The sequence below is a fragment of the Heloderma suspectum genome, chromosome 4, assembly GCF_057233095.1.
Source record: "Heloderma suspectum isolate Gila_16-S chromosome 4, 16-S_ref, whole genome shotgun sequence".
In the NCBI taxonomy this organism is placed as follows: domain Eukaryota; kingdom Metazoa; phylum Chordata; class Lepidosauria; order Squamata; family Helodermatidae; genus Heloderma; species Heloderma suspectum.
The window spans coordinates 273692707-273709517 of NC_139461.1; the positions used below are offsets into that span (position 1 = coordinate 273692707).

The window sequence follows — 16811 nt, forward strand, 5'->3', positions numbered from 1 at the left end:
GTAAATGTGTATAGGATTGCAGTGTTAGATCCCACTTGAGCTAAAGCCTAGGACAGCATCAGACTGCACTTGTGCCCCCCAAGTCCTGAAGGTGACCTTGGCGCAAAAATCTGCAGTGTTTCCTCTTACTGGCAACTGGAGCACAGAGGGTAGTTGTCATATTATTTGTTCTGTGTTTCTAGGTGCTGGAGGTCAGTCCCTTCACAATTTTAAATGCATTTCCAGGAACATGAACTTTTGATACACCTTTTAACTCTGGCCTTTAAATATATTAATGCACACGCTCACAAAAATCTTTTGTATTTGCTATAACAGCCTAGCACGGCTCTTCCTCTGGAATTACAGTGGAAAAAAAGACGTCTCGCCGTTAGTCATCTTGAAGTCAAAGTTAGTGTTTCTTGGGTAGCCTGCAGATGCGATGTCTGTTTGAAGTTTACAGTGTAGGTTAGATGATGCAGTGAGGCAGATGATATTGAGCAAGGGAGAGGTGGGAAGCTTGAAAAATGAGGCTCTGATGCTGCCTTTTTCTTGCAAGGTAGGAATTGTATTGTAAGCTTTTATTTTTATTTTTAAAAGATGATTTATTATATGCTTGACATTAATGGGCTGCTATTAGATTTTAGGAAAATATTGGCTGAAGTGGGATCTGTGCAGATATATTAAAAATAAACAAACTATATATAGCATTGTTGTCTTAACCTCTTTTCACTAGATGAAAAGGGCAAAAAAAGGGCAATGGAGTTTCAGTGTAAGTAAGTGCAAAGTGATACACACTGGAGCAAATTATTCCAACTTCAGATGTACTGATGGGATGTGAATGGTGACTACTTGGCAAAGAGCTCTGGGACTCATGGTGGATAGCTAATGGAAAATACCATCTGGGTGTATCATAGCAGTGAAAAGGCACATTCCATGCTAGGGATGAGCAAGCAAAGGAATGAAAATAAAATGGCTAGCATTGTAATGCCGTTATAAAAAATCTATGGTTGTGGCTACGCTTGGAATATTATGTACAGTTCTAGTTGCCCTGTCTCAAAAAAGATTACTGCAGAACTGAAAAGATGCAGAAAAGCACAACCAAAACGATAAAGAGTTTGGAGCACTTTCTCTCAGGAAAGGCTAAAGCAGCCTTCCCCGACCTAGTGCCCTCCTGATGTATTCAACTACAACTGCAACCATCAGCAGCTCACATAGCCGTTGCTAGCCATGCTAGCTGGGGATGATGGGAATTGCAGTCCAACACATTTGGAGGGTACCAGGTTGGGGAAGGCTGGGCTAAATTGTTCAGGGCATTTTAGGAAGAAAACAACATGCCCAAGGGATAGAAGCTTATACAATTCTATTGTGGAGGAAGTAGATGGAGAAGTTTTTCCTCCTCTTTCATGATGCTAGAACTCAGGATCATTCTGTGAACTAGATTTGTCTATCCTGAATTTACTGCCAAAGAAACTACTTCTGCGAACAATGTGTAATACATTTATGGAATTCTCTTCCAAAAGTTATGGCCGCTGGCTTAAATGGTTTTACAAGCGGGCTACAGAAATTGATATAGGATAGGTCTGCCAACAACCATCGGCTATTATAGCTAAATGGAACCTCCATATTTTACTCTCCAAGAATGTAGTTAATTGCTGAGTGGTAAACAGGAGGAGAATTATTGCTTTTGGGGTTCCTGGAAGCATTTGGCTGGGCAAACACCTACTGTGATTGCAAATGTGAAAATATTTCTGTATAATTAAAGAATATGGCAGCTTTTCCCACCACCCTTTTTCTCTTCCTTCTTCTTCTCCTTGTCCTAGTTTATAGTTTATAGTCTGTATCTTCATGAGTGAAGAGTATATGCAGCTTTTAAACTGTGTTTGAAGTTGTTGTTGTTCAGTCGTTCAGTCGTGTCCGACTCTTCGTGACCCCATGGACCATAGCACGCCAGGCCTTCCTGTCCTGCGCTCTCTCCCGGAGCGTGCTCAAGTTCATATTCATTGCATCCGTGATGCTATCTAGCCATCTCATCCTCTGCCGTCCCCTTCTCCTTTTGCCTTCAGTCTTTCCCAGCATCAGGGTCTTTTCCAGGGAGTTTTCTCTTAGCATTAGGTGGCCAAAATATTGGAGCTTCAGCTTCAGGATCTGTCCTTCCAAGGAGCACTCAGGGTTGATTTCCTTTAGGATGGACTGATTTGACCTCCTTGCAGTCCAGGGGACTCGTAAGAGTCTTCTCCAGCACCACAGTTCGAAAGCATCAATTCTTCGGCGCTCAGCCTTCCTTATAGTCCAGCTCTCACAGCCATACATTACTACTGGGAAAACCATAGCTTTGATTAGATGGACCTTTGTCGGCAAGGTGATGTCTCTGCTTCTGACTATGCTGTCTAGGTTGGCCATAGCTTTCCTCCCCAGGAGCAAGCGTCTTTTAATTTCATGGCTACAGTCACTGTCTGCGGTGATCTTGGAGCCCAAGAAAGTAAAATCTGTCACTGCTTCCATTTCTTCCCCTTCTATATGCCAGGAAGTGATGGGGCCAGATGCCATGATCTTCGTTTTTTTAATGTTGAGTTTCAAACCAGCTTTTGCACTCTCCTCTTTCACCCTCAACAAGAGGCTCTTGAGATCCTCTTCGCTTTCTGCCATTAGGGTGGTATCGTCTGCGTATCGGAGGTTGTTGATAATTCTCCCAGCAATCTTAATTCCGACCTCTGATTCATCCAACCCGGCATTTCTCATGATGTACTCTGCATAAAAGTTAAATAAGCAGGGTGACAATATGCAGCCTTGTCGTACTCCTTTCCGAATTTTGAACCAATCGGTTGTTCCATGTCTGGTTCTTACTGTTGCTTCTTGACCCTCGTACAGGTTTCTCAGGAGACAGGTAAGGTGGTCTGGTACTCCCATCACTTTAAGAATTTGCCACAATTTGTTGTGATCCACACAATCAAAGGCTTTAGCGTAGTCAATGAAGCAGAAATAGACATTTTTCTGGAATTCTCTTGCTTTCTCCATGATGCAGCGAATGTTGGCGATTTGTTCTCTAGTTCCTCTGCCTCTTCTAAACCCAGCTTGTACTTCCGGTAGTTCTCGGTTCACATACTGCTGAAGCCTAGCTTGTAGGATTTTGAGCATCACCTTGCTGGCATGTGAAATGAGCACAACTGTGCGGTAGTTTGAACACTCTTTGGCGTTGCCCTTCTTTGGAATTGGAATGTAAACTGACCTTTTCCAGTCTTGTGGCCACTGTTGAGTGTTCCAGATTTGTTGGCATATTGAATGCAGCACTTTAACAGCATCATCTTTTAGGATTTTAAATAGCTCGGCTGGAATACTGTCATCTCCGCTAGCTTTGTTGTTACTAATGCTTCCTAAGGCCCACTTGACTTCACTCTCGAGGATGTCCGGCTCAAGTTCAGTGACCGCACTATCATGGCTATCAGGGACATTCAGATCTTTCCTGTATAGTTCTTCTGTGTATTCTTGCCACCTCTTCTTAATCTCATCTGCTTCTGTTAGGTCCCTGCCTTCTTTGTCCTTTATCATGCCCGTCTTTGCACAAAACGTTCCCTTGAGATCTCCAATTTTCTTGAAGAGATCTCTAGTCTTTCCCATTCTGTTGTTTTCCTCGATTTCTTTGCATTGTTCATTTAAGAAGGCCTTCTTGTCTCTCCTTGCTATTCTCTGGAACTCTGCATTCAGTTGGGTATATCTTCCCCTTTCTCCCTTGCTTTTCGCTTCCCTTCTTTCCTCAGCTACTTGTAAAGCCTCATCAGACAGCCACTTGGCTTTCTTGCATTTCTTTTTCTTTGGGATGGATTTCGTTGCTGCCTCCTGAACAATGTTACGGACCTCCGTCCATAGTTCCTCAGGCACTCTGTCTATCAGGTCTAATCCCTGAAATCTATTCCTCACCTCCACTGTATATTAATCAGGGATATGATTTAGGTCATATCTGAATGGTTTAGTGGTTTTCCCGACGTTCTTCAATTTAAGCCGAAATTTTGCAAGAAGCAGCTCATGATCTGAGCCACAGTCAGCTCCAGGTCTTGTTTTGACTGACTGTATGGAGCTTCTCCATCTTTGGCTGCAAAGGACATAATCAATCTGATTTCGATATTGACCATCTGGTGACGTCCATGTGTAGAGTCGCCTCTTGTGCTGTTGGAAAAGAGTGTTTGCTATGATCAGCATGTTCTCTTGGCAAAATTCTATTAGCTTTTGTCCTGCTTCATTTTGTACACCAAGGCCATGCCTGTCTGTTATCCCGGTGATTTCTTGACTTCCTACTTTAGCATTCCAATCCCCTATGATGAAGAGGACATCTTTTTTTGGTGTTAGTTCTAGAAGGTGTTGTAGGTCTTCATAGAACCGATCAACCTCAGCTTCTTCAGCATCAGTGGTTGGGGCATAGACTTCAATTACTGTGATGTTGAATGGTTTGCCTTGGATTCGTACTGAGATCATTCTATCATTTTTAAGATTGTACCCCAATACTGCTTTTCCCACCCTTTTGTTGACTATGAGTGCTACTCCATTTCTTCTAAGGGATTCTTGCCCACAATAGTAGATATGATGGTCACCTGAATTAAATTCGCCCATGCCTGTCCATTTTAGTTCGCTGATTCCCAAGATGTCGATGTTCAATCTTGCCATCTCATGTTTGACCACCTCCAGCTTACCTTGATTCATTGATCTGACATTCCAGGTTCCTAAACAATATTGTTCTTTACAGCATCGGATTTTCTTTTCACCACCAGACACATCCACAGCTGAGTGTCCTTTCGGCTTTGGCCCAGCCGCTTCACTCTTTCTGGCGCTACTTGGAAATACCCTCTGCTCTTCCCCAGTAGCATATTGGACACCTTCCGACCTGAGGGGCTCATCTTCCGGCATCATATCTTTTAGCCTTGTGATACGTTCCATGGGGTTTTCTTGGCAAGAATACTGGAGTGGGTTGCCATTTCCTTCTCCAGTGGATCACATTTTGTCAGAACTCTCTGCCATGACCTGTCCGTCTTGGGTGGCCCTGCACGGCATAGCTTATGGCTTCACTGAGTTACGCAAGCCCCTTCGCCACAACAAGGCAGTGATCCATGAAGGGGTGTTTGAAGTAGTACTAGCCTTATTTGTCCACACTGATTCTGAATAATTTGACTCATCCCTTCACCAGCCACTGGCATTTCCTCCCCCACGCTCAGCTTCTGAGAAACTGTAAATATAATGCAGTGAATAGAATGTGCTCTCTCTCTCTATCTCTGTCTCTCTCTCGTATAACTTATTAAACGTTCAGGACTAGGATTAAGGGTGGGTTTAGAGTTCAGCATCAGAACCATGTTTGAGAGGCTAATTAGGACTGTCCCTAAGGGCTTCTCTACATTATGGAAAGAATACGGCCTTACCGGGGTTTTCTGCTTCTATTTCTGTGGTACAATTAGGATGGGATCCTTTAGACGACAAACAAGTGAGGTGGAACTGAAAATGCGTTTTCTTGGCAGCCTCACCAGGGCTTTCTATATTTTCAATGAAACACCGCCATCTAGTGGCCAAATTAAAGCAATATGCCAGCATTACACACTGGCGATATCCTGCATTGTTTTTTACATTCCAGCTTATCTCCAGTCTTTTAAAAAGCAGGATAAATGGGGGAAAGCGTGGGAGACATCCTGGCATTGACAACATTGTGTAAACGACGCACAAACTTCAGTGAGTGGCCAATCATGAGTGTGCAATAAATTGCTCGTGTAGAGATGCCCGACATAGTTAGGGGTAACAAGGCCAGTGTCAAGGGTAGGCAGTCGTGGTTGGACATCTGCTGAGGCCCCACACCCCAGCAGGGTATCCTCTTGATGCTAAAAAATCCCATGCAGAACTCAGCATTCTGGGAGTTGTAGGACCTTTTTTCCATCTAAACGAGCATAGGATTGAGCCTCAGTCCGCTTTTTTGGTGATGCATTTCCGCTTTTTTTTGGCAATGTGTGAGTGGCCACACTAGCAACTCAAAATATAGGTGACATGGGACAAGATTTTTGGGCTGCATTAATAGAAGCATAGCTTCCAAATCCCGGGAAGTACTAGTTCCCCTGTACTCTGCACTGGTTAGGCCTCATCTGGAATACTGTGTCCAGTTCTGGGCACCGCACTTTAAGGAGGATGCAGACAAACTGGAAAGGGTTCAGAGGAGGGCAACAAAGATGATCAGGGGACTGGAAACTAAGCCCTATGAGGAGAGACTGAAAGAACTGGGCATGTTTAGCCTTGAGAAGAGAAGACTGAGGGGAGATATGATAGCGCTGTTCAAGTACTTGAAAGGTTGTCACAGAGAGGAAGGCCAGGATCTCTTCTCGATCATCCCAGAGTGCAGGACACGGAATCATGGGCTCAAGTGACAGGAAGCCAGATTCCGGCTGAACATCAGGAAAAACCTCCTGACTGTTAGAGCAATACGTCAATGGAACCAATGACATAGGGAGGTGGGGGGCTCTCCCACACTGGAGGCATTCAAGATGAGGCTGGACAGCCATCTGTCAGGGATGCTCTGACTTGGATTCCTGCATTGAGCAGGGGGTTGTACTCGATGGTCTTATAGGCCCCTTCCAACCCTACTGTTCTATGATTTTATGAAGATATTAAACAAGATGTTAAAGCACAAGTATTACTTTTCCGTGAACTTGTGGAATGAGCAGCCCCCTGTTTAGGGGTGGGTGGGAGATGTTTCTTGACTCAAGAGGCCTTCCTGAATGCCAGGCCAGAGGAACTGCTTGGACTGTCTGTGATGGGGAGCTGGAGCCAACAAGGCCGTGCAGATCTCTGAAGCCTTAAATATGACAAGGCTGCTTCAAAGAGGAGACTCAGAAAGAAAAAGGGAAATGGTGCATTCTTTTAGGTCCCTAACTACACAGAGAATAAAACAATAAAACTGGAGAAAGGAGGGGTTTCCTGGAGTTAAAAGGAGTGTGTAGAAAGTGATGTGGATAAAGACGTTGGGTGGTGTATTTATTTATTACATTGATATCCCATCTTTCGTCTGTCATGGAACTCAAGGTGGCTACATGCAGTTCCCAGGTGGTCTCCCCTCCAAGCACTGACCAGTCCCAGACCTGCTTAGCTTCAGCAAGGTGGCTGCCCCATGTCCCACCTTTTTTCTGCTTGCAAAGAACCCAAGGAAGCTTACATGGTGGTCCTCCTCTCCATTTTTTTCTTCACAACAACCCTGTGAGGTGGGTATGCAAACAGGAAAAGGAAATATGGGCTCCTATGCTCTTCTGCTACAGGTATCTTATGCAAAATTGAATAGGGGGTCTAGGCAATGCTAGCCCTCTACCTTGGGTGTGACACAGGGGTTCCCTGCACAAATGTTGTGTGGAAGCTCCTAATTTTAATGGTAATTAATGACTGCTAATGAGATTACTGATAGTGGAAATGTATGGAGTTTTTCCCTCACTAGGAATGTTCCTTACATTCCTTGGATAGCTTGGTTTGATTGGTGACAGATGTGGACTAGAGTAGTTTGGGGTTTTACTTTGTTCCAGAAATGCTCATGTGAAATTATTCAACATAAAACTGCAGCTGGAGTGAAGCACCGAGCATACAGCTATGGGTCAAGCTGTTCTCCTTACTTCACCCTGATGGTCTAAACAATCTGTCTGAGCTTGACCCAGCCCTTCCTTTCAGAGGGGGCAGCCACTTATTTATTGCATATACTTGATGGCAGACTTTTCACAACTGGGGAAATCCCAGGTTCATGCCATAAACATGAAAAACTATGTGACAGAGTCAAAATGCAGCTTCTGTTACTGAGTGTAACCAGTTTCCATATTGTTCCATTTATACTTAAGGACTTTGGGCTTCTCTAAACGAGGCTTTTATCATGCGCTTGTGATTGGTCACTCATGGAAGTTTGCAGGTCATCAGTTTTGTCAACCTCCAGGGCCTCTCCCATGCTATATGACCTTGAATCCCAGGTTTTTAAGATAGGGGATAGTGTAGTATTTTCTCTAGAAGTGCAATCATCCACTTTAACGGCTGCGTGAACTTACGTAATTGTGCTATACCACAGCACCATCTAGTGGCTGTATAATGAAACATATAGAGCTTGCAGAGAAAGACCTCCCTCCTGAAAAACAGCCTGTGTCAGCCCATGTAAAGGACCTGATCTTAATCCCGCAAAGAATCCAGAAGCAGCAGCCCCGATAAAGCTGAGGGATAGAACCCTGGTGTAGAGAAGCTCATTCTTCTATATAGACATTGGGTAGTATCCAATGTTAGTCCTGCGTAAAGTAGAGGCATTGAAATTAATGTGACTTAAGTAACTTGTGACTAACTTAAGTCTCATTCATTTCAATGGGTCCACTCTACATAGGACTAACATTGGATACTACCCAGTATAATTACTTTAAGATGTGTGAGGGGTTCTGATATTCTTTGCACAGAAATGCAGATATGAACAAGGATTAATAATGGGACAAAAAGGTTTACTCTGTCTGCACGTGTGCCTTGTATTGGCTACTGGGAGTGGCTTATCTTTCTGCCTATCTTTTAAAATAGTTGCATCCACTTAAGTATTATAAGAGCATATCCTGACAGAGAATTATTTGGATGATGAGCACTTCGATTCATTTAACCATTGCTATCCCAAACAAGCAGAGCAAGGGAGTTGGTAGGGGCAGTGCAGACCAAACTGTGGGGAGGTTGTTGCTCCAAATCTTGCAGTGCCTTGTTACTCCCCATACCCACGTTTATGGCACTGTTTTCTGCAGTATAAATTGGCTGTATATATTGGCTGCACACTAGGGGTGTGCAGTGTAGGGTCTCACTGTTGAATGGTTAAATGTGGTATTCCAAGTCATGCAAAAAACATAGGTAGCCATGTTGGCCATAAGAACAACTCCAAAATCCATATTAGTGTAATAACTTTATCAGGCCAACTCAGAGGTCACAAAAATATGCAAGGCTCCCTACACTGGAAGAAAAGAGCATAAGAGCCATGCTGGATCAGACCAAGATCCATCTAGTCCAGCATTCTGTTCACACAGTGGCAAACCAGCTGCCCAAGGGAAACTCACAAGCAACATCACCCTCCCACTCATGTTCCCCCACAACTAGTGTACACAGGCATACTGCCTCTGATATTGGAGGTAGCATATAGCCATCAGGACTAGTAGCCATAGATAGCCTTCTCCTCCATCACTCCATCTTGTGGTAGCTAATTCTACAGTTTAACTATGAGTTTTGTGAAGAAGTACTTTCTTTTATCTGTCCTGAATCTCCCACCAAGCAACTTCATGTGATGACCCCATTGGGTTCTATTATTACTGTATGAGAGAGAGACAGAGACAGAGAGAGAAGGTCTCCCTATCTACTTTCTCCACACCATGAACAATTATGTACATCTCTCTCATGTCTTCCTTTACTCACCTTTTCTCTAAGACCAACAGTGTGAGATGCTGTAACCTTTCCTCATAGGGAGCTGCTCCAACCCCTTGATCATTTTAGTTGCTCTTTCCTGCACATTTTCCAACTCTACAATATCCTTTTTTAAGTGTGATGACCAGAACTGTACACAATATTTCAAGTGTGGTCACACCATAAATTCGTATAAGGACAGTATAATATGCGCAGTTTTATTTTTGATTCCTATCCGAATTATGCCTAACATGGAGTTTGCCTTTTCCACAGCAGCTACACTGGGTAGACATTTTTATCAAGGTGCCCACATCAAGATTTCTTTTTTGGTCAGTCACTGCTAGCTCAAATCCTATCTGCATATATGTGACTTTGGGATTTTTTGCCCCAATATGATTCACTTTACACTTGCTGCATTTGTCATTTTGATGCCATTTGGAGAAATTGTTTCAGAGCTCTTTGCAATCCATCCTAAATAATTTGGTGCCATCAGCAAATTTGACCTCCTCGTTGCTCACTCCTAATTCCAGATTATTTATGAACAAGTTGAAAAGCATTGGTCCCAATACAGATCCCTGTGGGATCTCACTGATTACATCCCTCCATTGGGAGAACTTACCATTTATTCCTACTCTCTGGTTTCTGTTCTTTAAGTAGTTACTGATCCATAAGAGGACCTCTCCTCTTATTCTATAACTGCTAAATTTGCTCAGGAGTTTTTGGCAAGGGACTTTGTCAAAAGCCTTTTAGAAATCCAAATAAATAATGTCTACCGGATCACCCCTGTCCACATGTTTATTGACATTCTCAAAGAACTCTTTAAAGGTTGGTGAGACATGACTTACCTTTGCAGAAGCCATGTTGATTCTTTTTAGCAGGGCTTGTCCTTCCATATACTTACTATTTTTATCTTTAATAACGCTTTCAATCAGTTTACAGATGCTAAGCTAATTAGGCCTGTAATTTCCCAGACCCGCCCCCCACCCAATCCCTTTTTAAAAAATGCTGTTAAATTGGCCATTCTCTAGCCCTCTGATACAGAGGCTGATCTTAGGGACATGTTACATATTTTTTATATCACCTGAAGCTGTGACTTTATTCTCTGAGGGTTCATTCCCTCTAACTACTATGTAAAGCTACCCAATTTGGCTTATGTTGAATTTATTGTACCTTGTACAGTAGCTAAAATTATCTCTGGCTTTGTTAATATAAAGACTGCTTAGTTTATCTCTACGTCTGTTTTCCTCCATCAGGATGGAGACAGTTCTGAGTTAACATACAGTTTTTATGTTTTCTCAAATGGAGGATCAACAATTGTATGCTACTTTCTTGTTCCCAGTGGTCCTAGGGGCACTGAAACCATCACATCACCTGGTGGAGCCCAATCTGAATGTCTGCAAACCCTCCTCCTCCATAACATCATAAGACTGCCAATGCAGACATCATGACTTCAACATCAAGTAAGCTTTCCCCCCTTCCTATTCCACCCCTACCTGCTTTTTGTAACTTGTTGCCTCATAAAGAGATCTGGAGATCCTCAAAGCTTGCACATTTTTTGTGACCTTTGAGTTGACCTAAAAAAGGTATTGCACTAAATGAATGAACTACTTCCAAATTAGTTATGAAAATTAATGAAAAAGCAAATGAATTGATAACAACGTGAATTAAATTTCAGTAACATAAACAAATGGAGTAACTAAATTATTGTTTTTGCTTGCATATCCCTAGTGCACATTGATGCGCAACTGAGCAGTGGGAATTGCATTAGCACCATCACCATGCTAACGTTTGCAAGAGTTCAGGCAGGACCACCTTTCACTGCACTATATACCTGATAAAGTACACATTGTGCTCCTTCTTCCCATGCTGGAATGTTGTAGCAAGCACAGCCTTCGGATGATATAAGCGAGGTTGACAGGGGAACATTTTATGACGTGGTATTTTCTTCTGTCCTTCTCCATGATTTTTTTTTTAAGTACTCCCATTAAAAATCAATGCTATATCAGATGTACTTGAAACTCTTTAAATAAACCTTGACTCTAAATCTCTCATTTCAAATAACTATACTTAGCAGTCTATGGGTCAGATTCAGACTTAAGCCCTACTTGAGTCCCATCAACTTCAATGGGTTTATTACAAGTCTGACGTAAGTCTGGATCTGACCCAACATAACAATAAACCTGAATTCCCAAGGACGTCTCTTCAAACTTCACATAGTGCTTAGCTTCTTTTTTTCCAACCCTATTTGTTTTAATTTGGGAGATGTTTCTTGCACCTCTTGTTAGTTCATGTTAGGTCTATCAATGGACATTTTTCAGGACAAGCCCAATGGAGCCTCCATAATTAGTGGCACTGTACTGATGCCAGGGGAAAACAGGGGTGGTTTGATATCTGAGCTGCCCAGGGCATATTTCTGTTAACTGATGGAATTGGAATGCTGGATTAGAAGAAACTTGCAAGATCATTTGATGTTCTTGAGTCAAAGTGCAGGGGGTTTCTTTGCTGTTTTTGCCATAGCACAGCTTCCATCTGTACAAGTTAGTTTACATACTCCCTGCTACTTAAATGTTGCTCAGGGCATCAGGCCTGCACTCATCTGTTACTGCTATCCTTATAACTTCAAAACGTGGGCAAAATACATTCCACAGCAGGTTTCACTAGTAGTCTATTCTGAGACGCCTTGCTGGCTGCTTTCTGGAGGAGTAAGCAGCCAGCAAGCCCATGCAAATATTGCAGTGGAGGGCTTGATTGTGGGAAGGGATTTTTTTTAAATGTATCAAACTTGATTTGGGCTATTGGTGAAATGCAAGTCAGCTTATTGAGAAAACGGGACATATCTGGATCATATATGTCATCTAAATATTGGTTTGTTCCACCCATCTAAATATCAAGTTCTCACCCCCGTCCCCCCGACTCACCCCAGCGTGTGTCATCTTGTCTTTTGTCTCAATACTCTCACTGTTGGATGATGAAGAAGCCCACACTGTCATCTTGTCTTTTGTCTCAATACTCTCACTGTTGGATGATGAAGAAGCTCACTGAAGCCCACACTGAACTGGGGGAAAGCTTTTCACTGCAGGGGAGAGGGGGCAGGGCTGAGGAGGAAGCTGCTGAGTGATTCAGTCCTGCTGACTTGTGAATAGACTTGCAGAGGCTCTGCACTTGGGATGCTATTTGAAAGTGCTGATGAGTGATACAGTCCTGCTTACTTCTGAGTATATATGCAGAAGCCCTCTCCTGCTTACTTCTGAGAATTTATTTATTTATTACATTTCTATACTGCCCAACAGCTGAAGCTCTCTGGGTGGTTCACAACAATTAGAACCATAAAATAGAAGACGATAAAATACACTATAAAATAACAAATCTACAGTATAAAAATAAAAATAATAACCAAATAGAACCTAGCAGTAGTGCAAAGATTTAAAATAGAGTACCAGATTTAAAACAGAAAATGAAAAACTAAAATGCCTAAGAAAGTAAAAAGGTCTTCACTTGGACCGAAAAGAGCACAATGTTGGTGCCAGGTGAGCCTCTCTGGGAAGCTCATTCCACAACTTGGGTGCCACAGCAGAAAAAGCCCTCTTCTTAGTAGCCACCCTCTCACTTTCTTTTGTGGGGATTCCCAGAAAAGGACCACTGAAGATGATCTTAGGGTCTGGTATATATAGGAGGAGATGATCTTTCACGTAACCTGGCGCCAAGCTGTTTAGGGATTTGAATGTTAATACCAGCACTTTGGATCAAGCCTGGAAATGGACTGGCAGCCAGTTCAGGTGGAAAAGTACTGGCAGAATATGATTGCGTTGGCCAGTCCCCGTTAACAATCTCGCTGCCCTATTTTGGACCAGCCAAAGTTTCCAGACTTAAAATAGGCGTAGTCTTAAAAGTGGTGGTAATCACATTTTGGTCACACCCACTTCGCCTTTGGCTCTGCCCACAGATGGAATGCAGCCCCTGAGAACTTTCCCATACTGGAAATGGGCAGAAAAAGGCTCCCCACCCATGATACAGGGGGTGTCTCAAAGGAACTTCTTCTCCAGGATTCTGAATAACGCAACTTGTGACTTTGAAGGTCACATCATGGCTTTGTGGAAAATGTCTTCAAAAGAAATCATTGGAGTTGTTTTTCAGGTTACTCTTCATGGTTCATTGCATATTTGCATATAGGTGGGGAGGAATTTTTAAAAGCCTGTTCTGTTTCTCTGTAGTAGCAGGAGTGATTTTCCTCTTTCCTCCTCTGTGGTGCTGGCCCTGATCCAGCATTGCCAACATAACTCTACAACTATAATGGGGTGAGGTGGGGGGTTGTCTCTGTGGTGGAAAAAGTCTGCTTACTTTTCCTAATTGCACCGGCTCCCGTTGGAGTGATCAGACTTAGAATCATAGGGTTGGAAGGGGCCTACAAAACCATCGAGTCCAACCCCCTGCCCAGTGCAGGAAGCCTGATTCGCAGGTGGTAGACTAGATTGCAAGCACCTTCTGGATCTAGTCCATTTCACTCCTAAAGTCAATGTAACTGCATCAGATCCTACCCTGCCTTCTTGAAACTTTCACCTAGGTGAGTGTGCCTGAGATTGAGAGCCAGTGTGGTGTAGTGATTAGAGTGTTGGACTGGGGCCTCGTTGACCCAGGTTCAAGATCCCACTCAGCCATGAAGCTCACTGGGTGGCTTTGGGTCAATCACTGACTCTTCGCCTAACCTACTTCACAGGGCTGTTGTGACGGTAAAATGGAGTAGCGGGGGGGGGAGAGAGAGGCATGGCCCCACCCTTTTTTGGGTTTGGCCACACCCACCATAAGTATGCAGTTCTTGAGGAAATGTGGCCCTCAGAGGAGGATCATGTACACCGCCTTGGGCTCCTTGGAGGAAATGCAAGATATAAAATTAGCAAATAAATAAGATCGCAGCCTTAAATATTCTTAAACGGCAGGGCATTGTTGAAAGGGAGAGTTAGCCCTGTACTATCCATCCATCCACCCATCATCAGTGGTTGGGTCAAGGATGCAGAACCTCAGGCCTGAAGTCTGAATCTGGCCTTCCACGGGTCCCAGTCTGGCCCTCCTGGGGGTCCCTCAGGCCTGAAGTCTGAATCTGGCCTTCCACGGGTCCCAGTCTGGCCCTCCTGGGGGTCCCTCAGGCCTGAAGTCCGAATCTGGCCTTCCACGGGTCCCAGTCTGGCCCTCCTGGGGGTCCCCAGGAGGCTGCACCTCCTTTCTCCCAACCTCTGATCATTGGGTGCTTTCCTGGCTTTTGTGCATTTCCTTCCCATTCTATAAGGTTGGAATGCCTCTCCTGAGATCTAGTTACTGGCATTCAGAGCTTTAAACTGAAATACACTGGTATTTCTAGTAGTTTGGGCCCACTCCCTTTGCCTTTGGCCCTGGGAATTCAGCCCTCAAGCTGAACCTTGGCTTAGGAAGATACTGCTTATCTTTTCTTTAGAAAAACCCCAAACCCTACTCACTTCCATGCATATTACTATTCAGATACTGCCAGACAATCATGACAGTCCCTTCAAAGTGCAAATGACTGAGTTGTTTAAAAAATTGAAAACTGATACGATGTTCTATGATTTGTTTGTTTTTTATGTAAGCTGCTTTATGAGGGCTTTGCCCTAAAAGGTGGCCTGGGAATAATAAAATAAATAAAACGCACATGTCTATTCCAGCGGTGCTGAATCCGGCTGGCCCAGCCCGGACTGTACCATTCGCACTTGTGTGCCTAAGTGGTTTGCTCTACTTTGAGAAAGAAGGATAGCGCTTGCGCTCTGATGCACAATTCGTGTTCATAAAATGCTTGGAAAGCTTTGAATGAGAGGAACTGAGCGTGTGCCAAGTATGATGTATGAAAGGGTCGTTCTTCTGTCTTGTGATCTGTGTGTCTCACAGAAAAGCAGGACAGTTCTGGGTAATATCCTTGAAAAGGGAGACTGGAGGCTGTTGTTTACAAGACATCGCTCTGCTGGGTCCAGAACTCTGCTTCTACATTGTTATCCGAATAAGGTTAGAAATCCTTCCTGGAGCTACAGAGCCCATCCCTAGCTTCCAATAAAGTTTGGTTATTTTGACGTGGGTGGGTGGATGTATGAGAAGGGCAAGGTCACTTCAGAACAAATGTGTCTCTGTGTATGCTTCTTGTGATCACTTTGCCAGCTGAAAAGTTTGCTAATGTTCCCCCCCCCTCCCCTTCTTGTAGATCTCATAAAACAAGGGCGAGAGAGGTTAGAACAGACTATCAAAGCCTCCAGTTCCAGGCTGTGCTCCTAGTGAGTATATATGTCTCTTTCTGTCAGTGGGCTGCTGTCCCTTTAAAGCTCAGCATGATGATACTGTCCTACAAGCAGATAAGCAGTGATCTGAGTTGGCTGGCACTAGCATGGTGCAGAGGGAAGCATGCCGCTCTTGCACAAACTGGGATTTGTTGCTCAATATGGCTTTGTTGCACAACGCTGCTTCTAATGAGCGCCTTTTCTCATGCAGATGTAAGTAAAGTTTCTAAATAAGATGTCTGAAAATGAGATCGTTTGGAGTTCCACTGTCTATTCTGTGGGGTGCTTTGAAATAAGGGGCTTCTGTGGGGCTGTAGATCTGCAGAAATGAAGGAGCCAGCTTGGGCTACCAGAGAACCTCCTTAGCTTCTTGCTAAGAGCGGTAGAGAATATTTAAACTTAAAACGTCTCATGTTGGGCTTGCAACTTACCTGCTATGTATAAGTGAGCTAAGGACCAGGATGCTGCACCACCCACCAAAATATCAGCCATGTGAGGGAGGAAATACTCATGTAATTAACCTTGTTACAAAGTGTCATAGTTTGTTTTTAGTCTACCAGTAGCCTCACTGGGGGTGGGGAGTACATGATGAATACTTGTTTTGTTTTTTTGCTTTTCCTCAGAGGACTAATCACAGGATGTGGGGTGGATTTCAATTGAGGAAGTGATGCAGGTGGAGAAGAGTTAACCTCCCCGGTGATCCAATTTTCCCAGCTCCCAAGGCAGCTTTCTAAACTTTGAAAAAGACTTTGGGAGACCTAATTGCAGATGGTTCACTTCACTTGTATTTGGCCCTTAAGTAAGACATCTAGGGCATCTCTACACCAGCCTAAAACCCTGCATTTAAAATGGGGCTTTTTGCTTCCATTTAAATGCAGGATCACAACGACTCCCTTTTTTATGTGCTTCCTTTCCCCCTTCCTCCTTCTGCCTCCTTCTCTCCATATCTGAGTCCCAGAGTGCAGGACACGGAATAATGGGCTCAAGTGACAGGAAGCCAGATTCCCGCTGAACATCAGGAAAAACTTCCTGACTGTAAGAGCAATATGACAATGGAACCAATTACCTGGGGAAGTGGTGGGTTCTCCCACACTGGAGGCCTTCAAGATGAGGCTGGACAGCCATTTGTCAGGGATGCTCTGACTTGGATTCCTG

At 43.7% G+C, this 16811-nt stretch overlaps 1 protein-coding gene across 5 annotated transcripts in view; it reads left to right on the forward strand.

The window, feature by feature from the left end:
- SGK2 (serum/glucocorticoid regulated kinase 2) overlaps nucleotides 1-16811 on the forward strand; it is a 68009-nt gene that overhangs the window by 20929 nt on the left and 30269 nt on the right. Inside the window, exons 2-3 of one of the 5 annotated variants that reach the window (XM_084848368.1) lie at nucleotides 10724-10844; nucleotides 15584-15653. In XM_084848368.1, the coding sequence (XP_084704494.1) occupies nucleotides 10829-10844; nucleotides 15584-15653 (86 nt within the window). In that variant the 5' untranslated portion in view covers nucleotides 10724-10828. Of the gene's footprint in view, nucleotides 1-10723; nucleotides 10845-15160; nucleotides 15391-15583; nucleotides 15870-16811 lie in introns of those variants that run through there. The other 4 variants (XM_084848371.1, XM_084848370.1, XM_084848372.1 and 1 more) reach the window with 4 other exon arrangements.